At 46.7% G+C, this 27,484-nt stretch overlaps 1 protein-coding gene across 6 annotated transcripts; it reads left to right on the top strand.

Moving 5' to 3' along the window:
- The first annotated feature begins 8,511 nt into the window (after positions 1-8,511).
- Positions 8,512-25,058, top strand: LOC119180198 (uncharacterized). Of its 6 annotated transcripts, none has more exons than XM_075868661.1 (5): positions 8,512-8,696; positions 19,874-22,424; positions 23,124-23,593; positions 23,767-23,797; positions 24,757-25,058. In XM_075868661.1, exons 1-3 carry the CDS (start codon positions 8,685-8,687, stop codon positions 23,588-23,590), a joined length of 3,030 nt encoding a protein of 1,009 aa, XP_075724776.1. In that variant the 5' UTR covers positions 8,512-8,684; the 3' UTR covers positions 23,591-23,593; positions 23,767-23,797; positions 24,757-25,058. The 6 variants fall into 6 exon arrangements, with proteins under 6 accessions (XP_075724776.1, XP_075724777.1, XP_037287240.1 ...); XM_037431346.2 differs by lacking the exon at positions 23,767-23,797 and having other exon boundaries at positions 8,517-8,696; positions 19,874-20,717; positions 20,820-22,424; XM_037431345.2 differs by lacking the exon at positions 23,767-23,797 and having other exon boundaries at positions 8,518-8,696; positions 19,874-20,717; positions 20,799-22,424.
- Positions 25,059-27,484: the final 2,426 nt, after the last annotated feature.

The following is a 27,484-nucleotide window of genomic DNA, read 5'->3' as shown; positions in this document are numbered from 1 at the left end:
GAGAGCTCGAATTGCCGCCATCTACTGAAACAAACTGTGAGCGTTCTGATAAGTAGTGTTGCATCCAGGTAATGAATATGTCAGGTAGATTAATTTCCTTAAGTTTTGTAAGTAGTTGGTGATGAACAACTCTGTCGAATGCCTTGATGAAGTCAAGGAATATGACGTCCATTTGACCAATTTTTATCCAGAGTTTCTGCAAATAAATGGACCACTGAGATTAACTGAGTTACCGTTGAATAACCTTTTCTAAAGCCATGCTGAAATTTAGTCAGCACAGTGTTTTGCTCGAGAAATTTTACAATGCACTTAGATATTACATGTTCGAGCATTTCACAAATTGGTGAAGTCAGTGAGATGGGACAATAATTTTCTACAAGTGAATGTTTGTTTGTATTATATAAGGAAACAACACGAGCCCTCTTCCAATCACTGGGTAATTTTGCGCTCAACAGTGAACACAGAAAGAGCACAACGACGAAGGTAGTAATACTTTCGGCATAACGGCGAAGAAAAACATTCGAAATATTGTCTGAACCACAAGATGATTTAGTATTCAACTTAAAAATCACTTCGAAAACACCCAAATAGGTTCACTTCATTAGACCGAAACACTTTTTGCTGAGGCGTATCAAGACTTGCTTCAGAAAACATGCTATGAAAAAATTTGTTAAAATGTCCCGCGATAAACTCCAGATGTGTAATTGTTTTTCTATTGACTAATTATTATACGTGATAACTGTCCCTTACTATCACTCAGGAAGTTCCAGAACTTCGTAGGATAGTTTTTTTTTTGAAAAGTTTGGCAGTGTTGTTTAAAAGTCAAAATCTTTTGAACTACGCAAAGCCCTCGTAAATTTATTTTAGGTTTTTGAATAATAGCTGGTTGGGGATTACTCTTTTTGAGCCGCTTTAATATGCGTTTTAGATTAATGATTTTACGCGTAAGCCATGGGGCACTTTTTGCAATCTCTCTTTATATTTGATTGGTACAAATGATCTTATGCAGTGATGGCACATCCTAGTAAATTGGTTCCATAGCTCATCAACATCGCCCTCATTTTCAATAAACTATGTAACAACTGCCTTGTACTGCACCATAGACGCATCATAAGATTTTGCATAATCTTTGAAGGTTCGCGTAGTTGTGGGTTAGTGAACGGCTGAGTTAAATAAAAGATTAGTAACATACAAGATGGTGATCCGACATGCCACTTTCAATTAAAACAGTATGTTATTTAAAATCGCGGCTTAGGAACACTAAGTCTAATATTGCACTACACGAACCTTGTTCTCGAGTAGGCTGCCTAACCACTTAACTAGGTCGTGAGTAAGCATGTTGTCCAAAATTATGTTTGCATTTTTGTTCGATTTGCGGCTTGCCTGAAAGGAGGGCTCCAGCCTCCTGGGGACAATTCGTTTGCAGAGATAATTCACTTTATTATATTTTAGCAATGGTCTTGTCTTCTCCTAGGGAGCAACTTCTGCTTTGGAGAAAACAGGTCCACTTGTTTAAACGTTGGCTCCAGGGACACTTATCTAACCAAGTATAATCCTCTGGTCGCAAGATATATGTGAAATGTAGTACTGCTGATGTAGTACCACTATCAAGACATTTGCGGTGTTGATAATAATACAAGCAATAATAATTAAAATACTAATAATTTTGAGGATTTAACGTCCCAAAACCACCATATGATCATGAGAGGCGCCTTAAAGGAGGGCTCCGGAAACTTCGACCTCCAGGGGTTCTTTAACGTGCACCTAAATCTAAGCATACGGGCCTCAAGTATTTCCGGCTCCCTCGAAAATGCAGCCGCCGCAGCCGCCGTAACAGGCATGATGGTGGTAATATGTATAGTAATACAAAATTAACAGCAATCTTCCTACTTCGTCACTTCCAATTATAGATACGGCCGAGGTGGTGGTTGTGGTAACAGAACACAACATATGATGGAACGTCGCCTCAACTGAAACTGGCAGTATGTAGATTGAAGATACACTAGATACAATGGATGTGTGTACCAGTGCTGCTGGCTTCTTTTTTTTTTTCAAAAGGCAACGATACTCTAGATTTCCGTGGAACTAATACCATTAGTATGTTGCTCCGATGTCTTCATTCGATAATGGACGCTTGCCTCCATGACGTAAAACCTAAAGTAAATGTCCTTCCGAAGAATTCTTCGTGACATCAGTCCACGCATCAATCACGATGCGATCTGAACAGAAATCCCGTCGGCGGCGGTCCCGTTCATCTTTACCCGTGATTCATGATCCCGGGAGATCGATGTCCCCAGGTAGGCTCGCCAAGGACCACACGAACGGTACAGGCTACGATGGATGCGATTCATGCGTCGGGCTTGCCAATTTTTTTATATCTCCTGTCGGCGTCGATTAAAAGAAGACAAAGTAGCGTAGAGTCTGTTTGTTCTTGCTGATAAACAACGAATCAATCCTTTTTCTCTCGAGTGGCTCAAACTGTCTATACACTTTTTTTTTCAGGAAGACAGCACCAACGCTTGAGCAATGCATTAGTTGAAGTCAGCCCTATTGATTGATTCGTGGGGTTTAACGTCGCAAAACTACCATTTGATTATGAGAGACGCCGTAGTGGAGGGCTCCGGAAATTTTGACCACCTGGGGTTCTTTAAAGTGCACCCAAATCTGAGCACACGGGCCTACAACACTTCCGCCTCTATCGGAAATGCAGCCGCCGCAGCCGGGATTCGAACCCGCAACCTGCAGGTCAGCAGCCGAGTACCTTAGCCACTAGACCACCGTGGCGGGGCGGAGGCAGCCCTAGAAGTGAGTGAATTCCTAATGTTTTCCAGTCCTGGCACCCTTATTTTGTTCTTAAAGTTAGCTTCTTAAACATGGAATACCAACATGCCCACCTTTCCACCTTGGTTAAAGTTACCCAAGCATTTGATAAGAGTGCACTTCTGGAAATAACCACTATAACGGTATACGGCGAACCTGCCAACAAATGCACAAAGTAAAAAACGTGATATCGTTGAAAAATGGATCGTTGAGATATTGTATGCAGAGCGAAATGCCAATGGTGTCAGTGATGGCCGTTGTACATGACAATAAATGTAAAGAATGGTTGGTTCAGTTTAATGGTCCTTGTCTTAAAGAGTCAATAATTTAGGCGTCTACCCACGCATGTTTGGTTATACTTTCTTCAGAATTGAGCGTGTTATGAAGTGGAGAGAGGGATTGACACTTTTATAGAATCTAGCGGTGAGGGAAAAGGTCCCCGCCTAATTGGCGGCCGGAAGCTCATGGGCCTTGGTGGCGTTTTCAGCCTGCTTGACGGCCTAGGGTCGGTCATCGGGTCCGTGCTAAGCAGTACGGCCACCCACGATTTCTCACTAAATATTGTGCGGCCTTTCGAGAAACCCGAGCACAAGCACACAAGATGTTTCTCAGATTCACCTTTCTTCCGTATAACTCGACTTTGCCATCGCCTTCGCCTGGGCGATAACGACTGTAGTCAAAAAGATTCGGATAAATGTCGGTCCAGAATGGGTACCAGACGACTTGTCTGCGGTTGAGTGTTTGACAGGCAGGGAGATATTCAGCCCTAGACATTATTTGGGGCGAAGCCCCTAAAGACGTGGGTCTGGCCTTCTTCTGTGATTACTACATAACCACCTTTGCAAACTGCCCACTACTTCGCCCTTGCAAACATCCCACTACGCACCATCACCGGTCCACCACCTTACCGACCATGAAGCACCTTAACAAACAGGAACGAGAGAAAAAATAAATGTTGATTTGTATATTACACGCACAGCATTACGTATTTCTAATGATGTAATGGGCCAAGTTTCACGGGAGAGTTATGGTTCACCGGTGATCTCCCCTTCTAAAGCTTCACCTACTTAGCATCACTCATTCTGTGAATATGGCGTTAATAGTTATTAGCTGGTGATTTAATACTAACTAACCACGCGCTTCTCTCTTTTCTCTGCCTGAAACTACTCGCTGGCTCGTCAAGGGATAATTCTCTTATCTTATGCCCACTGCTCCTCGTCTGTTAGTCTGTCTGGTCCTGTCAGTTCGTTCGTTTTTTTTTTCAGATTATCTGCCAGTCTTTCTGTCTTACAGCACAGTAGGCATACATGTTGTGTAATGGAACTAATAATGTTGCCCTATAGTGTATGCAATGTCCGTCTTGCGGCATTTTTTAAAGGAAAGTTTTAATCACATTTTTCAATCCTTAAAGCCAGCGAATGCTTTAACGCTGCACCCGTCGCCTGGTTGCCCGTGGTGCGCGAACGAAGGGGCCGATGTGGCACATATACTTTGGCAATGCGAAAGAGATGAAGATGGGCCACGGGAAAGGATGACGTTAACTGAGGCACCCATCGAAATGGGGCGCCTTGCTGAGTGATGGCAAGCCGCCCTTCTCAGCGAGGCCCTCGAAGACCAGGTGTGGGCCGTCCAGCGGGCCAGGGCCGTCGCCGAGGACCTCAGAAGGTGTTCCCCGAACGATGTTTCCCTGGCAGCCTAGCCCCGGGCACAGCAACAACCGTTGGGCAAATAAAGTTCATTCTACTCAACTTTAATTCTGCAAACGTTTCGAGCATTCCCAGGAAAAACACCCGCCGCTCTATTTCGCTTGTCATGTCGAGAGGAATAGAGAGTTAGGTGCAAATGCAAACACGTTAAGAGCAAGAAAACTTGTCTAGAGTTATTCACTTTCGACATCCGCACTCTGCAGGTGCTACGCTCTGCTTGAGCGTAATGGAGTGTTTCGGGTGGCTTACCTTTTGAAGACACACGTTGAAAGTGTATTTCATGTATCACATCTCCGTAACGAGGGAGGGTCAGCCAGATAGTAGAGAGAAAACATGTAGAAATAACAGAGAGGTTCTGCCTGGCTGGCACGCTGTGCTTGTGAAGTTGAAAATAGAAACAGGTAGAATAGATTTGTCTTTAGTAACTACGATGCCGTTCAAAGTGTCACTAAATTAAAAACATTACTGGGCTGGGAAACTTTAGCAGCTATAGAAAAAGAAAAAAACTTGAGGCCCAAATTGTTCTACCACAATTTTTATAATCCAACAGGCATTGATAGTCACTGCTACCTGTCAGAACCATCCTATGTTTCGGCTAGGAACTACCACTCACTCCTAGAAAATACACGCGTTTAGTTGCAACACAAATTGTTTTTCCAGATATTTTTTCACACAGACTGTACCAGATTGAAACGTGTAACCGGATAACTATGTTTCTGTATATGACAATCATAATTTTAATTCCTGATTGTGTTTACAATGAGGTATAATTGTCTTAGTTTTCCTTCGAGCTTTCTGTTAGTTTTCAACACTCTAAACCTATTGTTTACCGTGATGTTAACCTTGTTTCATATATTTTTGTTGTTCGTCAACGCAAAACATGCAGAATGTGATACTAAACACGCCTGTGATACTCCCCTGCCATAATGCCTTCGAGGCGACGCAGGTACCCTGTAAAAAAATAAATAAATAAAAACGGACGAAATTGAGCGCAGGAGAGATAACGAGAAAGGAACCAAAGGAAATTAACAAAAAAGTTTCATAACGTTAAGCGCTAAAAGAGAAGCATATTTCACGGCTCGTCGTGTATACGTTTGACGCTTTGACACGCTACGGGATGTTTACATGTGACGAATTCCTTGTCCTACATTTATTGTGCTGAATCAGCTGAAATGTTACACTACTTGTTGCTTGAGTGTTGTGAAGATTTGGTGCTCTTTCTTTTCTTTATTTTGTTAAAAATCTTCTTAGCGAAACTGACGTGGTGCACATGTGGTGCCGGTGTTATGAATTATTTCTATGCCTTTCTCCTTTACTGTAATTCCTATCTTGCGTGGGCTATGATGACTAGCAGTATTGCGCAATACATAAATAAATAAATTGTGAGGTTAGAGAGCTAGAAATAAACAAACATTTATTAACCATGTGTCGACGTCTTAGCTGATGTCACGCCCGTTAAGTCCCAGCTTTTCAGTCTCTTCGTCTTTCGCAGACACGAAGCACACTGTACACTACAAAATAAATAAATAAAAATAAATAAATAAATAAGTATTCTATAATAAAATTTGCGATAAGCCATCCCAGAAGGTGCGGGTGTCGGAGGGTGCGGTGGAACACGATGAGCACAACGTGAAAATTCTATTATAGGCCAATGAAATCAGATATTACTTTTGTTATTCCCATAAAGATTTGCCTTTAAGGTACCATACATTTGGCGTACGTGCGTATCACATCTGCATGGTAAGGCATGTACTGTTATGAAATGATATATTTTATGGAATTTCCCATCACCTCTTCAATCTTCTTTATATTATCACACATCAATGTTATTTGAAAGCCTACCAGCGTGATATCTTAGCTGTCAAGAACAGCTTCGGAAGATTCAAAATGTTTCCCAGTTGAGGACAATTTCGAAGGGAATTAATGTTTGCAAGAACAAACGCGATGACGTCGGACAACAGAAAAAGATCGCGCAGGTCAGGGAGTTTCGCTGGAGTGAAGCACCGTATACGTTGCCGCAAATAAAGAAAATCAAGGTCGAAGTAATGTGACAGCACGACAGAGAGGTTCCTAGAAGTACGTTCTCGTCGCCTTCTTTCTCGGTTCGATGTATTTTTCATTAGGAACCTTGATTAATAGTTTTATAAGCGATCTTGGTGTTACATTGTATCTTAGTTGGCTTTGCTGTTTTAGACATCCTTTAGAAAATAGACCGAAACCCAATACTGTTTTCGCAGGTTTCAGGATACCAGCCAGATGAAATGTATGTCATGAAAGTGAATGTCTTGAAAGTAGGACACTCGTTACTCACACCATCTAAAGAAACACAAGCGTCATGGCGTTGCTAACGATCCGAAACAAATGAAATTCCTTTGTAAGGTTACAAAAAAAAAACAAATATTCGATTCATAGATGTTGCGCTTGTATGCCTTCGAAGGTCTAGACACAGCGCAAAGATCTACGCGTGGTGCAACTCGAATTGGGCAACATGAAATGTGTAGAGTTAACACCCTTCACAGCTTGTTGGTCGGTTTTCGCAGCGTGCAGACGTCCAACAATAAGCAGAAAATAAAAATAAAAACCAAGGAAAAAAAGTGGGGGAAAAAAGTTGGGAGGAGAAAATGGTGGCGTCAACAAGACCGGACGGTCCGGCAAGGGCGGTAAAGGATATAGCGCACAACGTTAGCCCCCCGCCACATCCTCGGAAAGCTTGCGTGAGCATCGATACTCAGGGACATCCGCGAGCGATTCCACCAGGAGTGCGGGTCTTGCATATCAAGCCGCTCAATGCATCAAGACGGCAGCCGTTTGCGAAAGAAGGTATGGAAGAGGGGGAGAAGGAGAGGCAGAGGTCTTGAAGCATGCAGCGCACAGCTATCTCGTGGCCTGCAAGCGGGCTTCCCTTCTTGCATGGAGTGTGTGAGAGCGGTCGCATCTTGCCATAGTATCGGTCGGGCCGGGTGGTCCGACTGACCTTATTCCGATTGCATACTGACTCTTTCAGAAAAAGAACATAAAGGAAAAAGCTCGCCACGCTCGGGGAGTCTTCTCTTATCTACCAGTTTCATACAGTTTTTCGTGTCCACCTAACAGGCGAAGAGGAATAGAATACGCCGGACTTCTTGATGCCTCAAAGTCGTCGTTGCACCTTCAACTGACTGCCGCTTCTCTTTCCACGCTGCACACAGCCACGGCTGGTTCCTGTTGCTCCACACAGTGCGGCATGTCTAGGACGTTGGTGTCGTCATATTGCGTTGCCTTAGTGCATTAAATTTAAAAATTTTTCCACGGCGCTGGCGGGAAGCCCAGTTAGCGACAGCGGGCGAGGGCGACTTCGAAGAGGAGATGAGTTGGGGTTGTAAAGTAAGTACACTGGGACCGAGCCAGTAAAAACGTCAAGAACGCGAAAAAAAAAATAACACGTAACTCGACTCTTTCCCTCGATCGTTGTCGACTTCTGCCGCAAGCGGATATGCCGCGTTGACCTTCTGTAACGAAGAACGTCTGCTTACGGCTCGCAAGTCAAGACTGACCAGAGGACTGATCCGAGGGCAACGAGGAGGAGGAAAGGAATTAATCGAAAGAGACAGTAAGAGAGAGAGGGTACAGCCATGCCAATTTCTTATATTACTTTTTCAGCTCTTCACGGGCGCCGAGAATCGGTCTTCCATAGAATCGCACTCCACAAAGAGATTTAGAATTGAAGAGCAGGGAGGAGTAGCTGGGATGATGATGTGTTCGTGATGACGACGACACATTCTTCGAAGTGACTGGGCGAGGAGTTGGACCAAGGGTGGGAGGAGAAATCGAACGCTTCTTCTGTCACGTATCCAACGGTTCCCTTTCACAACCGTTGTTCCGGAGAGGAGGTTGGAGAGGGTGATGGACCTGCGCAGTCCTGTTCACCAGGCCACCAGCGGGACGAGCACTGGTTTGCTGGCGACTTTAGGCAGTGGCCGACGCGGTTGACGCTCGAGGCGGCACTTCTTATATAAGTTCGGACTGGTCAACTCCTTTCTCGCGTGCCCCTCTCACCTCGAAGCCTGGTAGGGCGACGCGATTGGCGAGGAGGATGCTCGCAAGTCATCCTCGGTATAAAAAGATGGTTCGCCCCTGACGGCACGGCCGTCTCGCTGCATCCAAACGGGGGGCGCAACCATGAGAATCCTTGTGAGTACACCAAAATACAAACTGTGTGTGTTTCGAGCGCGAGGCTTAGGATTTGGTGCCGGTGATATTCGGTCGTACATGTATTGCATCCTTTGTATTACATCTTATTTTTCGGCGATGACCCAGCGCTACTCATTGTGGATACCCGTCATCTAGAGGAGTGTTAAGCTAACAAGGACGAGTCGCAAACATTCTTTCGATATTAGTGCCCACCGAGCCAGTGGCTTTCTTGTTTCCAATGTCTGACACGTTCACTGTGACCGCGAGTGGTGATGGATACCAGGCGTGCATGCTTCAGTCTACCATATGTGACGATACCACGTCGCCGTGGGGCACTTTCCTCGTCTTCCGACTGTGGTCGCGAATACTCTGTAGTGATTCTACATTGAATACGGCAACGGATCAACCGAGTTTGCCTTTAAATTACGAAGTACCTGGCCGGACAAGGCATTTGATTGCTCATGCAATGGCTACTGTTGTACCATGCGCCTAAGACAGGACAACCCGTGAGAACCGGTTTGAACGAAACGCATACTTTGTTCAGACCTCATTTAATACTTTGAAAGCTGACGGAATAGCCCTCCCTCAAGATGTGTAGCTCATGCGAGCTTGGGCAATCGGAAATCAAACTGTTGCAAAATTTATACGCGCCTTAGGAGGGGGAGAGCTTACAACACATGTGTCGCAGAAATATTTGCAGGCATTTGACTGCTACCTTGAACGCGCTTGCTTAAACTTAAGCTTATACTAACTCATCCCGTCTTGTGCCCCTTGTACTGACTTAGTCTTTAATCTGTATTTCGGTGGTGGTATATCTTAGTGCGGTCTTTTCTTCACACGAGCTCGAAAGGAGAATGCGTAGTGATGACTGTTGGTAAAACTCTTATAGTATTATATCCTTACATTGGCAGTGATATTAGTGATACAACGCAAAAGGCTCCGCGTGTTCCTTTGGAATGCCAGGGTTTATTTAGTAGGCTCCACAACCGCGCACTTACTAATCCCGAGTTCCATCTACGAGCTCTTTCGTGACTACGGCTGATTATTTCATTTGAAACGATAACATCATAAAAGGCGCTTAGTATAAGCTGACTTTCTTTAACGTTTGCGGTGGAGAGACTTGGTATTCGGTGCGAGTTCTGAGCCGTTCAGTTTAAATTGGGCAGTCGGCTGCACTCACTCCTTTAGCAAACTTATCTCCAAGAGACGTGGTGTTGTCCTGTGCATCTTGTGTTTACAGAAGCAAGTAACAGTTTTCGGAAGTGGCATGTTGCAATCGCAGAAGAACTGTGTCTCCTGGGTAGGTTACCCGTATACGACAGATTTCCAACGATGTCCACATCGGCTCTGGTTGGCGTTTGCGCACAAGTGGTAGTCTTCTTATGGTAGATGGGAAGAACACGGCTGGCAAGGATGGATGTGCGGTGGTGGGTGCTTTGTTCTTATGCAACACTAACTGAGTTTTGCCTATACTTGAGAAATGAATGATCACGCAAGAAAAATGCTGCGTACACAAGACAGCGGACCTCAACTGACGCTAGATTTATGCCTGGTTGACTGTGTTGAATCACACTTCCGCACAGCAGATAGGTCACTATGCAAGCACTGCAAAAGTTATTGGCTGAGATGTAAGTGCTGATGAAATTCGCCGCCTTTATATATCAATGTCACACAAACAATGTATGTAGGATCTAACGCCACGTGCTTATATATTGAAGCTACCAAATCGTCAAGTAAAACAGAAGATCAGACAGAAATTACAGCCTTGAAGAAGTCAAGATCACTTGTCAAAGCGTTTGCATCAGCAACACCTTGCGTTCTCGAACTCTCAAATAGAACTCTCGAATGAAGTTGTAGCGTCAAAAGATATTTGGCTACTTTAGTGGGTCTGAATTCGGCTTCTCGGGCCATTACCTGCTACTCCAGATGAATTCCGAAGCAGGGAAGTGGCCAGGTGCATATGTTGACGAGAATTAAGGGCAAATCGGTGCCTTAACATACCCGAAAATTGAATGAGGGTGTCGGCATCCCCCACTGGCGGCGTCAAAACGAATGATGCAAAATATCATCATCGCATGATGACCTGAGCATATGACATCATCTTAGAGCCAGCCACACGGTACCGTAATTCATGACATCATCGTGACGCCATCGTGAAGTCACATATCTTGACGTGTCGTGAGCATCGCATGACATGATTGCTTGGTCAAAGGCGGGGGGGGGGGCGGCAATCCCGGAGGCACGCAAAACCAGTCGAGGTGGAGATAAATTGCAATGCCTTCAATCCTGGCGGCATTGCAAAACGACGTGAATCGCAGTTCAATACATCGACTTAAAAGACAAAAGAGAAAATGACTTCGGCCTACAGCTCGACTAAGGCGCATGCGTAAGGCTCTTTGTTGGTTCTTGAACGGGGGTTTAGCATGGAAAGTATTTAACTACTGCGTATCCCGTAGAGCGCAAAGCACTCGCGGTATTTTAGGCCCTTGAAATTTTCTTCATACTTGGGAAAGTTTTGTTGACACCTGAATAAAGCACACAGAAAGTCAAAGACAATGAAGCTCTTTGCTGCCTGGACGACGCACGAGGCCATTTTCACAATCGAACTTTCTCAGGCTCTCTCTTGTCGCCGGCATAAAGAAAGAGAAAGGAGGACAACTTGGCATCCGACCGTTCAATAACGGGATTTCATGGCGCTGAATAAATGTTCGATGAAGAAAGCGCGATAGAAGGAAATCGGTGCTCGGCCATAGAAAACGGATACGCACAAACCGGGCCGAGATAAGGAATATGAATCATCGTCGCTGAAGGCGCGCTATGAAACGCGAAACGCCCCACTAGCCACCACGCGAGGTTCGTTTCTTTCCTCCGGGTGTGGGATACGAGAGAAGTGGTGCGGCCCGATGACACCGTGGGATAAAAGGTCACGCCGTCGCGGCTGTAGAAAGCACTTCGTTTCGACTGAAACACATCGGCGCGCAAGAACGACACAGTGACCGCTAAGGTCGCTCTATCGTAGATCCGTCTTTGACGATTTCATTTGCACCGGCTCCGAATGTCGTGTATTCACAATTGTACTCGTTGGCTTTTGATCAAATTGCACTGTTTATCACCTCGCCTTAGTGCCGCTAATTCATTAGTGTAGTGCCACAATTACAGCTATCCTATGGCAGGTGGGAATTGCCAGCAGTGAAATTATTGCTCTGTATACGTCTTAATTGTGCTAACTCTTTGATTGATAATGTTTAGACTTGATTAAGAATGCCTGAAAGAGATGAAAGGTACTGCTAACAATATAAAGAGAACGCCGAGGCAAAACGTTATCATTCTCGGAAACCCGGGCGCAAGCCTCGAGTTACGCCATGAACGTGCTTCAAAATGGCTTAGTACCAAGCAAAGTTTTAGGCTAGGCATTTACAGTATGAAGATGAGAAATTCACGAGAACGCGTCATGCTAAGCTCCAATTTCACGGAAGGGCTGACCCAATTCGTGCTGGTGAACTAAAAAAAAAACTGCGTAAAAACTAGTGCAGATGTTTTTTTTTTTATATATTTGAGGAACGAATAAAAGAAATGTTCAAAACACCTATTCCCCTCGTTATCAGTTGCTTTGAAAATCGTGTTGAAACGAGGAACTCGAAAGTTGTCACCATGCTTAAGATGTTACGCGATTAGTAAAATAGTTTGTCAAGTTGTGGCAACAGATTGTTCATAGTCAGAGGAATAGTATTCTGGTGGTAAGGTCTCTTTCCCAAGACTCGAAAAAAAAATCGTCTCACCAATGTGCTCTGACCCTATTGTGAAGTTGACCCTTCTCAGCTAGAAGGATGCATAATCGCGTGTTTTTTTTTTTCAGCTTATAAACTCTTAGCATGAACGTACTTACTGAACGCCAGCAACGCATAAGCTATGGCAATCCATAAAGAGGCTAAACTCACTGAGCACCTGGCTGTCCATATGGTTATTCGGTAATTTTGTCAAGGTATGAAACATACGTTGCCCAGAGGTCCTGACAAATAACCCTCCGGAATATTTGAGAGAGCACCATTCTATTGCCAAGTTCATTCAAGTAACAAAGTAGATATGTTGTCCACAACAATAATCTATCAGTGTAATTCTGAAATGAAATGGCTGTGTTCATGTCGGTTGGTCCCAAAGGCGTAAGAATACACATTACACAGGTGACAAATTATTCAAGTGTTGTTGAGCAGGCAGTACATTAGGAATTCAAGAGCAGAGAATTCGAAAATAAAGAGAACTGTTAGCAGATTCCAAGTTCAGAAAAGAAGGAGTAGTCGGCGGTGTTTAAATGACAAATTTGGATTCCCGTCGTCTCATTACACTTGCCGCGGTTTAGTAACAATTCGCATAAGACGAAACGATCCACCTCTGCGCGTGATTCGTTGTCCATGTTAATCTACCGAACGTCTCCGTCTATTCACGCGAAGCCGTTTCCTATGCGCGAACTTACTCAAGAGTAAGTAGGGCCACCTAGAGCTTACTCTCGGCAACTGGCACTTACGCCCTCCGCCGTCACGCGCCGCTAGCGTGTCGCGTTGGCCAGTTGCCCGTCCTTAACGGCGAGAATCGGCGGTCTCTTGCAACGCTGGCAAGACCGGGAAAGATACCGCAACCTCTAACCCATGTCTTCCGACTTCCTCACAACCACTCTAAATATTTCTTTCATAAATGTTAAAAAGCTTAGTCTCATGTATGCATGCTCGAGACGAAACACTGTAGGTTCTTTTCCAAACTTGTTTTTGTCTGCGAGGGACCCGACCGGTGATCAATTAAGCTCCCCTTTTAAAAGGTTACGGGTGCTATTTGTTAGTGCTACTCTTACAGGCATAACAGCCGTAACGCCATGCCACGGACCGAAAGTGTGATCACAAACACAAACGGAAGTGCCCACAGTGAAATGGACGATTATGTTGATTTAGTGTGCTTAATTTTAATGCGATTCGCGACACAGAGTCCTCATTAGGCGACACCACTGCTGTCTTTACGCCATGCACATTAGAGAAAAGAAGTATGAAAAACACTGAGCTCGTCGTAAATTAAGCAGTCTTATTTGTTTCTTCGGGTTTCTGTTTGTCACTTTAACTCTCAGTATTTTTCTGTAAATAATTGCTTTCGTGAAGGTAGCACTGTGCTTAGATTGACGTTGGAGGAGTGGCTTCCCAACAGAGATTTGAAAACATTTCGCCTTTTTAACAGGAATGCCCACCACAAGCAGATATCAATCTTGCTTTATTTCAGTGCGTCATTGAATTCCACTTACGAAGAACTATAGCATTACTTAGTGCGCAATAATTAAATAAATATTCACGGTCTAATTACAAAAAGTCGCTCTAGTATATACAACCAGCACTTGTGCTTCCTTATGAATTGGTCTCCCAAACCGCGGCTTCAAATTATGCTAATTTTCTGTATTTGTAGGTAGTGGATCAAAATGCGTGTTTGAAAGTACCACCGGGAAATTATTTTGGTGGCAACTATTCATTTCGACACTTGCAGATCTTGCATAAAATAGCCTGAAAATTTGCAGTCGGCTTATAACTTATGTAGAGTAATTCTACGAGGCTGATTACAATATTGTTGCCACACCCTCTCGTCTATAGGCTAACCTTGCTGCCGCTCATCAGCAGTGTGACACTGCTACGCACAGGCAAGCACAGTTAAAGAAGGTTTCATTCTCGATCACGGTGACACTGTATTAATGGGCGCGAACTGTCAAAATACCAGCCTGTTTACATCAAACTGAAATACCAAGGAAGTCGAGGTAGCTAGAATTAATTCCTACTCCTTCATTACACCAATCCTTGTAATTATACGCCAGTTGTCTTGCGTGGAACTTCACGGAGCTTGAGTTCTTACAGTCTCGTGACCCAAAGATTTTAAGTGGAAAGCAGCACAACTTACATGAGCAATCAGAATTGAACATGTGTTTTTTGTCAAGTGAATTATACTGTTATCACCAACAAAAACAAGCTGATGAGGATAACGAATGATATAGCCACACGTCCAGTTTTGCGGCTGCAAAAACTAACAAAAATACAGCACAAATTCTGCAACATTCTTAGATTGTTCAGGTACAATTAAACGACCAACACGTTTCGATTGTGCCAAACTTCTGGTGCCAGTAGTTTATATTTTAGCATTGTACTTTATATTACCTTGGGTATCGAGGGATATTTCCGTCATAAGACGTCCAACAGATGAGTCGCATGGACGTACAGAATGAAGACTTTAGCGTTTTCCAAAAAAAGTTTGATGAAGTGACACCGAATTTGACGGAAATCGGTTTAGTAAGATGATGCATTGGATTGGCAAGCTTAAGCTTTTGGTTTTCCAAATATGGAAATAATAAGAGATACGTGAAAACGATCTTTATAGATAAGTCATGAACTCATGAGGAGAAAACAATATTGTTGTCAGCCTCCCAGCTAACAAGGATTGAATAATGAACTTTTTAGTGACTGCATTAGGCCGCCATGTTTTTATTTAAAAGTTGGAGGCAGTCGCTCTTCTATATTGTTCCACTTGGATTCTTTTAGTAAGTTCATGCGTGGCTGCGATCTTTGCGCGAGTGCTATACCTGGCTGCGACCTTTAATTGCGGTTTGGATGGTTACTAATGCAAGACCGTGAAAACTGGCGCAAGACTCCTCCCTTATGCGTCGGGACACTCACGTGAGGCGTTCCATTTGACAGCAAGTCAAATACGTAAGCTCCGATAGTAGGAAATGATTGCTTGCCATATAACCATATCAGGGAGGATTATTTCGCCTATTGTCAGGCGCCTAATCACGTAAAGCGAAATTATTTTCCGCAACCTCATTATATGGCAGCACAGACAGGCTAGGGCATTTCTTTCAAGTTAAATTCTGTAGAAACGAGACTGCCTTCAAACTTTGAATGCAAAACACACATACTTAGTGGAGTTTATTAAAGACCCCTTATTCAATCATAGTTGAGTGGACGGATGACAGTGATACACGTTGTCTCACTTGGTTTTCCTTTAGATAAATAACCTATGTGCAATGGTGGCTTTCATGTACCTCGACGTGCTGAATTTGAAAGGAATCATAAACATTTATTTTCAACGCCAGATGTCTTCATAAATGTGCTCACGTTAAAAAAAAAGTGCGACATACTTTCGCTTCAATTTCAGAGCCCTGTATTTGAATGAGATCACTTGATGAACTACAACCGGAAATACTAAGCGAAGCATTGCTACAAACTCGTCTCTTCAGTTTCTGACACGTAAAAACTTGAGATGGTGTCTGTTTAGAAAAGTTTTAATGACGTATTTTTCTTTCGTGCAGCTTTGTAACGTACTTATTGCATACGGAATCAAAGGTCAAGTTTGCGGAGCGACGACAACGCCGCGCTGCGGCTCTGGCGGCAAGCTCGGGGAAATTGGGGATATGCGCGGCAGAGGGCGTAAGGCGATTCAGTGTGTGTTTCACCGCAGCGGGAGCCCGTGCGTCACGCGTTCTAGATTCGGTGCAGGAAACTTTGGCGCCGGGACGTCAGCTTGGCGCGCTGAAACAAAGCGCTCGCTTTTGACGTTGCTTTTCCGCGATTGCACAATCGACCACACGGAAGCATCAGCGAGGTCCGAAGTATTGCTCTCAGCCACGAGAGTGCGTAATGTACCAACATTCGCGCTTCGGTTGTAAAATTATCGGTTGCCGGACAAGTCGTACGAGAGAGAAAGAAAACAAGCGTGGATGCGTGCAGTTAAAAGAATAAAGTAAGTCGTAGTTCCACCTCGCCTTCCGTTTTTAGTGCCTGAATTCAATTGAAATCATTTGTTTTGACTACCTGATGATTACGCAACACGGCGCGTTCACGCAACGACCGCAGTAATAGAAAGTTTTAGTACTGCGGAATGGTGCTACGTACGCATCACGCAAGCGCCTTGCGTTACGTGGCGTCGTTTGCCACTAATCGGCTTTTAGTACGGCGTAGTACCCGCGTACGTAACGAGCATGAAGCGTGTTGCGCCATCTTGTAGATCAAAATAGAAGCACGTGTTGTTGACAGCCAATGTGAGCCAATCCAAGTGTTATAGCCAGAGTATGGCCATATTTTAAGCCACAGAGCCGGTCGGTGCTTGCCTTCGATGCCGCCATTTTGCAAAACGAAGTCTCGCGCTGTCGCGAACCTGTTCGAGAGCGGCGCGATCACCTCATACGTCCGCACGCACGCATCTCATGCGTGCGTACGCAGCAGCTGCGTACGTAACGCGATACGTGCGCGTTACGGTCTGCGCATGCGCCCTACGCAGAACGTGGCGTCCTTACGTACGCAACGCCGCCACGTACGCAGCGTACGCAGTACTAAAACTCTCTAATGATAGCTCGAGCGCTGTCTCCTCGCATTGTGAAAGTCCAGTCACGGTAGCATGGTGAAACAGCTCCTGTCTTTTCATTCATTGCTTTAGTGAGACGTATAGAGCTGTCGTTGTCGGATGTTCACACTCGCGTACGCTAGCGTTGTGAACTCGGTTAGCGTTGCGTTGTTGGTTGCTTTAAACTGAACTGCGTACATTGTCAGATGTTCGCCTCCCCATATTCACACATCAGGAAGGCTTCATCATCACGCCGGAACGAACGTCTCTGCATTTTCAGGCAAACTTCAAGTTCGCCCTGCTGGTTTGTTGTATTTCTGTCACTTCAATAGGGTGCTATTCGTTCCACGCACTGCGTGTTGTGCGTGTTACGGTCCGCAGAGTGCTTCCAGTGTGCGCTAGTCGCGAACTCGTCGCCCACCCTATACCACATCGTGCCTCAAAATAAGGCACCTCACACGCTGAGCCGCGTTCGAAAAGGAGGACTTGTATGCTTGTAGAGTCGATATTCCCATAAAATAGGAGCGTAACCACGACGCGAGAATCGAAAAGAAAAAAAAATGAGGGTATACAGTTCGACTTGTTTCGCAGTAGTGAAAAGCTACTAAACAAGCTGCCTCGCACCTAAGTCAGCGGTAGTGGTCGTAGTAGTAACCATTTATTTAGAAAAAAAAAAATTGCCCGCAGCTTCCCTCGGGGGAACACTGAGGAGGATGCGGACCATATAATTGGTTAACGGGGTGTTAAAGTGCGACTTACTTGGGTCGATGGCTAAATTGGTTAACGTGGTTGTGAAATGGGGTGTTAAATTGCGACTTACTTGGGTCGATGGCTAAATTGGTTAACGTGGTTGTAGGAGGGGGTGTTAAATGAGTGAACACGTACACACGTATGCGAAAGGGCGGCGCTGGTCGAAGGTACGTCGATCATTGTGTTTGTGGATTCGTTGGAATTCATTTCACCGCGACCTTGGACGTCGACGCGCCGTACAAACCAACCGACGAGCGGCAACTGAGCGAGCGAGCGCCGACCTTGAGTATATATACAGCACGACGGCGCATGCACTGTCAGCTGTTGAATGTTCTCGAAGCGCGACGCCACATGCGCGTCCACTGGAGAATCAGGAGAATTGTAGATGTCGAACGCGGTGTGTAGAGGAGGAAGGGTGCACAGATGGTGGAGGAGTGAAGCGCGCGCGGTGTGTAGAAGAGGAAGGGATGCACAGATGGTGGAAGAGTGGGCGACGGCGCGACGGCGCATGCGCGCGCGTCAGCTGTCGAATGTTCGAGAAGCGGTGCGGACGGCGCGGACGGCGCACTACAAGGCGCGAGTATAAGATGCTCCGCATCTAAAAAACAGACGTTGCTAAGGAGACCAGTCTCTAGTGGGTCAGCCTCCCTGCAGTACTAGGGGGAGTCCCTAGTCAGGGACCCCGTTGGTCGTGGCCGCTGTCCTGGCACACTGGACCATGGCTCGTTGGGTCGCAAGGTCCTGTCAACCGATCAGGGCCGCTTCCCAGTCCTTTCTTGTACGATTTGGGTTCGGGGGTAAAGAAGGATTGAAGTCAGAGGGAGATGTCCCAGTGGTACGGAGGACATGGACCTTATCCTGTCTTGTGCTATGATCTTGTCATCTGTTTTTTTGTTTTTTTTGCACACGCTCGAAAGTTCGTTCACGACACTTCGCGTCTCCTACTCCCAGTATGCATTGACAACGACAACGTAAATCGCGTATGTGGCTTCATTTCCCACTGCATATAGGCCATTAGGTCCATTTAAAGTATGACAGAAGAAAGCTTACCTCGACGTATCGTACACGGCAATGTCGCAGACTTCACAAATGCAATTCGCGTGAAGTCGAGCGCTGTTTTCGCCGGCACCGCATCGTAACATTAACAAACGTTAACATTAACAAACTCCACATTAACAACCTTTTCTCGTTCGATAACGTTCGCTTTTCATAGCACTTGTCCAGCTTGGGAGATTTTTTTTTTCAAGCGGTGCATTGGGCGTTTCTGCAAGTGCAGCGCCTGTGTTCTGCAAGTGCACGAAAGCGAGCGGCAGCGTGGCGCAAAGAAGGAAAAATGCAAGGCGTACATTCCCAGTTTCCCAGTTTCTGCCAGAGCTGGCGCTGCCCGTCTAGAGTCGCAGCGCCTCCAAGCGTTGCTTTGGGTCCCTATATAGAAGGAGAATAAATAGTGATTGCACGAAAATGAAATAAACCGCAAGGATAGCCTTTTAATACCCAAAATAGCAGATGAGCTGTTTAACTGTGTACCATAATTGCAGTTTTCACTCGACATTGGCGAATTTGTGCGCTGGTCACGGACATTTCTGAATAATGCCATTGCATCTTATTAGCGTTTCTACTAAATGTTTTACTGTATTTCTAATTTCTCACTCGATGTTCACTTTTGTACCTTTTGTACTCCCTCTTTCTTTGTTTTATCATGCATTCCTATATGTATTTTCTGCTCATAAAAAACAGGCAGACGTTGAGCCCTTTTGGCATTTGGAGCTTAAGCTTTTTCATAATTTTTTGTGCCCTTGATTATTGCTAGACGGATATCAATTATTACTATTAACAATATTACTTCCACTGCTATAATAATAATAATAATAATAATAATAATAATAATAATAATAATAATAATAATAATATATTCACCTGCGAAATAAATCGAATGACAGACATCGTCTCCTGGACAGTTTGTCCACCCTTTACGAAATCGTCGCATCTCTTAGTTATGTCGTGTTATACAAGCTTTGACTCAAGTCTGTGTGTTTTCGCTTACAAATGTATTTGCGCTCTTGTTGCAGGTGGCCACCGTGTTCCTTGGGCTCGCGTCGTACGCGCTGGCCGATGGCCTCCACCACCTCGACATTGCCAAGGTTGGCAACGTGGGCTACGTGGCCCGTGGACCCGGGGCCATCCAGTTCCACCAGAGCGGTGGTGTGATTCCGGAAGGCGTGCCCACCGTGTCTCGCGGCCATTCAGGCACCACAGTTCACGGACCCCCCATTACCGACACCCATGGTGTCAGTGTGTCGCAGCCTGCCGTGACCGTCACTCAGCAGCGCGTTGAGCAGCCCGCCATAACTGTGACCCAGCAGCGGCCCGCTGTCACGCTCACCCAGCAGCGCGTGGTGCAGCCGGCCGTCACTGTGACCCAGCAACGGCCCGCCATCACCGTTACCGAGCAAAGGGTCATCCAGCCCGACGTGACCGTGACTCAGCAGCAGCCGGCCGTAACGCTTACGCAGCAGCGGGTCGTCCAGCCTGCCGTGACTGTGACTCAGCAGCAGCCGGCCATCACGCTCACCCAGCAGCGGGTCGTCCAGCCTGCAGTGACCGTGACTCAGCAACAGCCAGCCATAACGCTCACTCAGCAGCGAGTGGTACAGCCAGCTATCGCTGTGACAACGCAGCCCGGAATCGCCGTCACTCAGCACCGTGTCGTGCAGCCAGCTGTCACCGTGACTGAGCAGCAGCCGGCCGTCACGGTTACGCAGACCCAGCAGCGCGTCGTCCAGCCGGCCACCGTCGTCAGCCACGTGCCGGGCATCGCCGTCACCCAGCAACGAGTAGTGCGGCCCGGAGGTGTGGCCGTGAGCCACATTCCCGGATCAGTGTACACCACCCAGGGAGCCTACGGAGTCGGAGGTACTTACGGTATCACGCTTGTCAGGCCTGGTGGTAGTTACGGTTTTGGTTATGGAATTGGCGGCGCTCATTATGCCGCAGGCCTACTTCTCCACCATCCAGGTCAAGCCGTGACCACGGTGCACCCGGGAGCCGCTTACGGCTACGGGGCCGTGGCTTACCGTCCAGGACAGGCTATCACCACGGTCAGGCCCGGATCGGCCTATGGATACGGAGCTGTGTCCTACCAGCCGGGATCCACGGTTACCACATACAGGCCCGGAACGGCCTACAACATCAACGCTGTCACCTACCAGCCGGGCTCCGCGGTCACCACCGTTAAACCGGGAGCGGCTTACGGTGCCGGCACGCTTACCTACCAGCCAGGCTCTGCGATCACCAGTGTTCGTCCAGGTTCTGCGGCTTACGGCGTGACCACCGTCACGCAGCCAGGCTCTGCTGTCGTTGAGCACACCCCGGGATACATCTATGGCCTCGGCTATGGAACGCGTACAATTGGGGTTCCCGAAATCCATTACCACACCAGGCCTGTCAACTTTGGTTACGGATACGGCTTGGGTGGCACCCGCTACGGCACGCTGTACCATCCTGGTGCTGTCGTGCACAGTGAGGGCCTCGGTCTTCTGCACACACCAGGTGCTGCTGTTGTCCACCACGTCCCAGGTGCGGCTGTGACCACTTACAAGACGGCCACCGTCTCCACTCCCGGCACCGCAGTCGTACACACTGCTCCTGGTCCAGCCATCACAACGTACAGGACTGCCACCCTGACCGCTCCTGGCAGCGCTGTTGTTCAGCAAGTACCGGGCGTCACAACATACAGGACCGCAACCGTGACTTCTCCAGGAGGCGCAGTCGTCCAGCAAGTCCCCGGAGTCACCACGTACAGGACCTCAACAGTGACCGCTCCGGGAGGTGCCGTAGTGCAGCAAGTCCCAGGCATCACAACCTACAGGACTGCCACCGTTACCACTCCAGGCCGCGCTGTTGTCCAGCAAGTTCCAGGCGTCACTACCTACAGGACTTCTACAGTCACTGCTCCCGGAGCCGCTGTTGTTCAGCAACCTGGCGTCGCCGTCACCGGTGTCAGGACGTACACCGTCCCGGGCTCAGCCGTTGTTCAGCAGATTCCAGGAGTTACCACTTATAGGACTGGCACCATCACTACTCCCGGATCTGCCATTGTGCAGCAAGTTCCAGGAGCCGTCACCACTTACAAGACCGCTACGATTTCTGCTCCTACGGCTACTGTGGTCCAGCGTCCAGGCACCGTGACCACGTACAGAACCGCCACCATCAGTGCCCCAAGCGCCACCGTCGTTCAACAGCCCGGTATCACCACTTATGGCGCCACCGCCTTGCAGCAGCCAGACATCCACGTTCTTCACCACCCAGCTGTGGCCACTGGTACCCTTGTCGCCCCTGTGAGCACTGGTTCCGTGACAACGTACAAAACTACGGCCATCGGTGCTCCGGGTGCTGCTATTCTCAACCAGCCAGGAGTATCTGTCGTTAACCAGCCAGGTGTTGCTACTGGGGCCGTCGTGAATTCCGTACCTGGAGCTGCCGTTACCACGTACAGGACGGCCACCGTGACCACTCCCGCACAGGCCGTTGTCCACCAGATCCCAGGAGCCGTCGTGCATTCCCCTGCCGTTGCTACTACAGTCGTTGGCCAACCAGCCGGTGCAGTTGGTGTGACCCCAGGTGAGTGGCCACATGCGTTTCCAGCAAGCATGTAAACAATTGTCTTGTTCATGCAGAAAGTAATGAAATTTATTTGAAATGCTGAAAGTGCAACACGCGTTATTTTGACAGAAGAATATGTATTAGCATTTTATGCGTAATACAATTACGAGGTAAGTTATGTTAAGCTAGGCATCACGTAAACTGCCAGCAGAAGTGACTATGACCACCTGACGAAGGGCATGCAATGAGTATTAATGTCGATGATCACTGCGTGTGCTGAAACATACCAAAAGAAGCGGTCGGGTGTCTTGTGGTGTAATGTTCAAATACGTCGATTACAATGGTGACACTTTTAAGGCCCCGTGACATGGCATACCTTTATTAGACAGGGTACTTGAGCTCGTAGCTTTAAGTGCATGAAACACACAGAATTAAATGACAGCTTTCCAGCGAGTAATCAAAGGCAGCTTTCCCTCCCAGAAGTACCACAGATGTGCGAATAAACCCGTCCACCGTTTCTACAAGAGGCTAATGTGCACTCATTCCACGTGAGTGACGTGTGCGTCACTGAAAGAGACGCTTGGGGCGAAACGATTGCTGGCCACGACTGCCGCTAGGCCAATCAGCGCCCGTAGCAACAACAAGAGCACCCAACGCAAAGCACTTGCTTTCGACCTCTAACTAAGCTAACTACGCCCACATGTGTGAACACCGCAGGACAAAGTATCATGTTCGGAGTCGGAGGACTCCGCTACGCCGGCGATATCGACGCCGCCGTTCAGGGCGCCCTACACGGAGCGGCCCTCATCCAAGCGGCTCCCGCCCCCGTGGCGGTCACCAATGTCCTCCCAGGTGCGGTAACGTACACCGGTGCCGCCGTTCCCGCCTCGGCTGCTGTGCTGCACCACGTGCCCACGGAAGCCGAGCTGAGGCAACTCATCACCTACGGCTACGGATACGGCCTTGGAGGCGTTCGCTACAGCCACGCCACGACTCCGGCCACCGTGGTGACCTCCCCTACTCAGGTGGTCCACGAGGCAGCCCCGGCTGTCGTGACGTCGCATGCCCTTCCGGCCGCCGTCCAGCACTACACTCAGCGGTTCATCTCGTACGGCCCCACCACCACCCTGAAGTACACCGTGGACCCAAGCGTCCAGCCCCTTCAGACTCTCAAGAAGAAATAGACGGTGGGTGCCAGTGCATGGGTTGTACCGCACTCTTTTTATATTTTCTTTGTTAACGCTGCAAGCTTGGTGAGCCGGTACGTTTCACATATTGGTTTGATCCTTTCACTAGTTCTTTGAACCTCACCCGTACCACGCAGCACATACAATGAAATGCGCTTTTCTGTCTTTTCCAGCTCACGCGGTCATCGGTGACGCTATAGCACGGTATTGTGAACGCTATATCATCCAGATTTTTTACGTAGCTTTCTTAGTTCTCACGTTGCAGGCAGTGTTAACCAGTAACTTCGCCTCTACACGTGCGTCATTGAAGTGCTGTGATAAACATGTGATGAAACTTGGCTGCTTAAATGTTCTTTTACAATATAACAATATATATTACATAAGTCGACGTCACTTAGTGCTACAACGAGTCATTGAAGAAAAGAAAAAGAAAGCCCGGATTCTGAGCGTGAGGCCGTAAGCTCAAAACAATGCATTGCCAAGAAAAATGATCATATTTCCCACATTTATTTTTATGCAACGATATGTCTTACGTGATAGAAAGATGAATACACAGCTCTCTCCTCGGGCCGGCATAAAAATTTCTTTGCATATAAATATATTCAGAAAGTTCAACGGGGTCGTATACAGAAATCATTTCCTAGATGAGAAAAGGGTGGTTGACGTTACACTATCACATTGTCTGTTCATGCTTCCATTTATGTGCGCATGCGTGTATATACGTATACGCACGTCAAATTGACAATTTTGAGGGATCAGGGGTTGAACTCCCCCCTACAGCTGCTGCGACAGTGGCTTAAAAAAGTGGAAATGGTAGTAAGTATCTAGGCTTCTCGTGTATGTGTAGCAAAGTGAAAGTCAGCAAAAGACGAGTTGTAATTTGAGAAGGCGTCGAGGCTAGTCTTTGGTAAGGATGCGTATTAATATAGAGCGCTAAAGGAAACAGATGCAGAGAAGGCGATGGTCGAAGGCTGGCGCTGTTCAAGAGCCGTCTTCCTCCATTCTCATGTGTGTATATGTGTTCCTTCAAGCGTTGCGCATTAGAAAGAATTTCAAGTCAGTGTTACGTGTACCCTCGTCTCTCTCTCTCTTTTGTACGAGCACGTTTGTCGTGCTCGTAAAGTGTTGACGCTTCCACCGTCTGCGTTTCACATCTCTCGCAGGTAACCTGTACGTGCAGGAACCCTTCCGCAACGCTCAGACGGATGATTACGACGAGAATTTTACAGAGCCGAGGCGCGCGATCTTCTATTTATTCCCGCGTTATCCTCTCCACTTATTTGCCCTCGCTGACGTCACGAGGCGAGACCCGGGTGTAGCCAGGACGGGACTGGATGCGAAACCGGGGATGCCATGTTCCCGTTCCCAGTCAAGTACGGAACTGCGCCCCATCGAAAGGCGAGAGACCGTTCGCGCGAATAAAACAACAAAAAAAAACAAGAAAAAAAAGAAAGAAAACAGGAAACCACGTGCGTTCCCCATATCGGGGTGAATCTTCTCGCAAAACTGCGCAAGAGAGGCGAGCACCTCGCAGGAGGCTCGCTTCGTGCCCGCAGACCTTGGCCTGGTCGCATTCATAAGAGAAGCGGCGGTTACATGCTGACTACTTATCTCTTTTCGAGATTTCGTATCTAGTTTAAACAGCTTCAATGTGTGCAAATTGTGGGAAATCACTGCTTTTTTTGTTTTATCGGCAGGTGGGAGGAAGAATTGAAATCGGGTGTGAGTATCCACGCGAATTGCACCTCGTGAGCACCCCTGCGCACCATATGAGAGATAGTGGTGCTTGTGTTTCATATCCATATCTGCAGCCTCACAGGCGTCGCAGGGCAAAAGCGTCAGGCGTAGTGCCCGAATTAATCAAGCTGTGATGTAATATATCAGCGGGGACTTTCGAATGAGCGTTTGTTAAAAAATAGAAAAGGTAGCAGACGCTGGACTTTTTTTTTTGCCATGCGTGACTATGCCACAGGACACTATGCAAATGAAGCTAGCCTTTCATGTTTTAGTGACGTAAATCAACCCGTTCTGATAAGTTACTCTTGATGTACGCAAAGCGGTGTCGAACTTCTAATCTTTGCGGTACACTGCACATGCCCAAAGTGACTTATAGTTTACTATGCTTAGCGGAGAAAAACAGTTTTTTAAGTTATTTTAAGCAGGTTGACTCTCCTGATTCTGGGCTTTGTAGAGATGCGAGGTTTTTCAGATCCTGCGGTGAAGATGAGAAAAATTTTAAAAGCTCCTTAAGCACATGCTCATAAGTGCGCTACGTTGACTTTGTCAGTGGGTGAGTACTGATTGAGTAAGAGAGGGAGCTAGCTAATAAGCAAGGAAGGCCTCAAATTCGCACCTGGATGACCTGCAAGGAAGAGCGTCGGCAACGACTGTACATTGTGTCTGCCACAGGAGTAAGTATGATGGCTCAACTGATGGCTTCAGAACTGTAATCAGATTTGCTCCTTAGAGAATAACTCAAACTCGGAACGCTTATGACCACGTTTTTTGCACTTTCCTTGTGTGTTTCTTCCAAGTTGCTATCACCTTTCACCAACGCCAAGCCTGAATAGTAGCCCTATAGTGGCTGCTGTCTAGAACAGACACCGTGATGAGATCGCCAGGCCATATCATAGTAGCGAAAGAGTGCTATTGCGTCTGTGTATTTAACTTAATCCCTCAAAGCTGCCAGGAATCTCGAACATCGAACTCAAGACCTGAGTGGCCTCAATCGGAGTACATGTTCACATTTGAGTCCAGAGCACGGGACATGAAGGTGAAGACGTATTGCCATAGAATTCAGAAACACGCAGCATATACTCCAGGAAGAATTTCAAGGTGTCTTCCACAGGTAGAGAAATAACATACGACAGTGCTTGTAGATTTAACCTTGCCCGTTTACTAGACGTGCATGACCCGAACAAATGTTGTGAACGACGAGATGATATCACTATACCTTAATTCACTCGACGTTGGTACCTCACGATGTAAAAGCCAGCCTTCTTCGCGACAAAGTCATCAGGAGCCGTTGCATTGAGAATGAATTGTGACTTGGCGTGCCCCTGGTGCCCTAACACTTACTTTTACTTAACATTTACTTAACATTTACTTAACATTTACTTTACATTTACTTAACATTTACTTTTACTTAACATTTACATTTACTTAACATTTACTTAACATTTATTAACATTTTACTTAACATTTACTTAGCGCAAGCGCTAACTACTTGTCGTAATATTGTTCGTAATCACAAAAACTGGGGTGAAAAGAATATTTATTATGATGGCGGACAGGCCCCTGAATTCCTCCTATTTACTGAAGTAGCTTTAACTACAGACATCAGGTTATCGTCAATATGTTAGAAACCAGAAAACAATTTCCCACCCAAGCACAATGTACATATGGTTAACCGGAGAAGCTGGAAAGTGCGGCTCAATGCTCATAGCATGCTGGAATCTATAGAAGTGCCCTTTTTCGTACTTTTTAAATTTTGATATCACTGCATTCTAGATAGGTGTGCTTCAAACATTTCGCTAGGTGGCGTTAACTTGGGCGGAATTAAAAGCTCTTCGAGAATTTTATAGTGATTCTTAGTGCAGCGGGTATCATTCCTAGCCATTGTGCTGGTGAAACCTTGAACTGAAGTAGTGCGAGAGCGGAGACACTTCAAGTTGGCGTATGCTGGCATTGCTTCATCGTCATGTTTTAGCGCGCTCACAGACAACCACATTTCCCCACCTTCTAGCCCAAGCTCGTAGCCAGACAGGGGAGGGGGTCTCCCCCCCCCCCACTCCGAAATTTCAGTGGGAGGGGGGTAGGTGTTTGCGAGCAGGGCACTCGTTTTTCTCGCACAATATACAAAACACATGCGCGCACGAGTGACCTCTCTCA

This window comes from Rhipicephalus microplus, chromosome 7 (genome assembly GCF_043290135.1).
Source record: "Rhipicephalus microplus isolate Deutch F79 chromosome 7, USDA_Rmic, whole genome shotgun sequence".
In the NCBI taxonomy this organism is placed as follows: Eukaryota; Metazoa; Arthropoda; class Arachnida; order Ixodida; family Ixodidae; genus Rhipicephalus; species Rhipicephalus microplus.
This window is presented reverse-complemented; position numbering and strand designations above follow the sequence as displayed.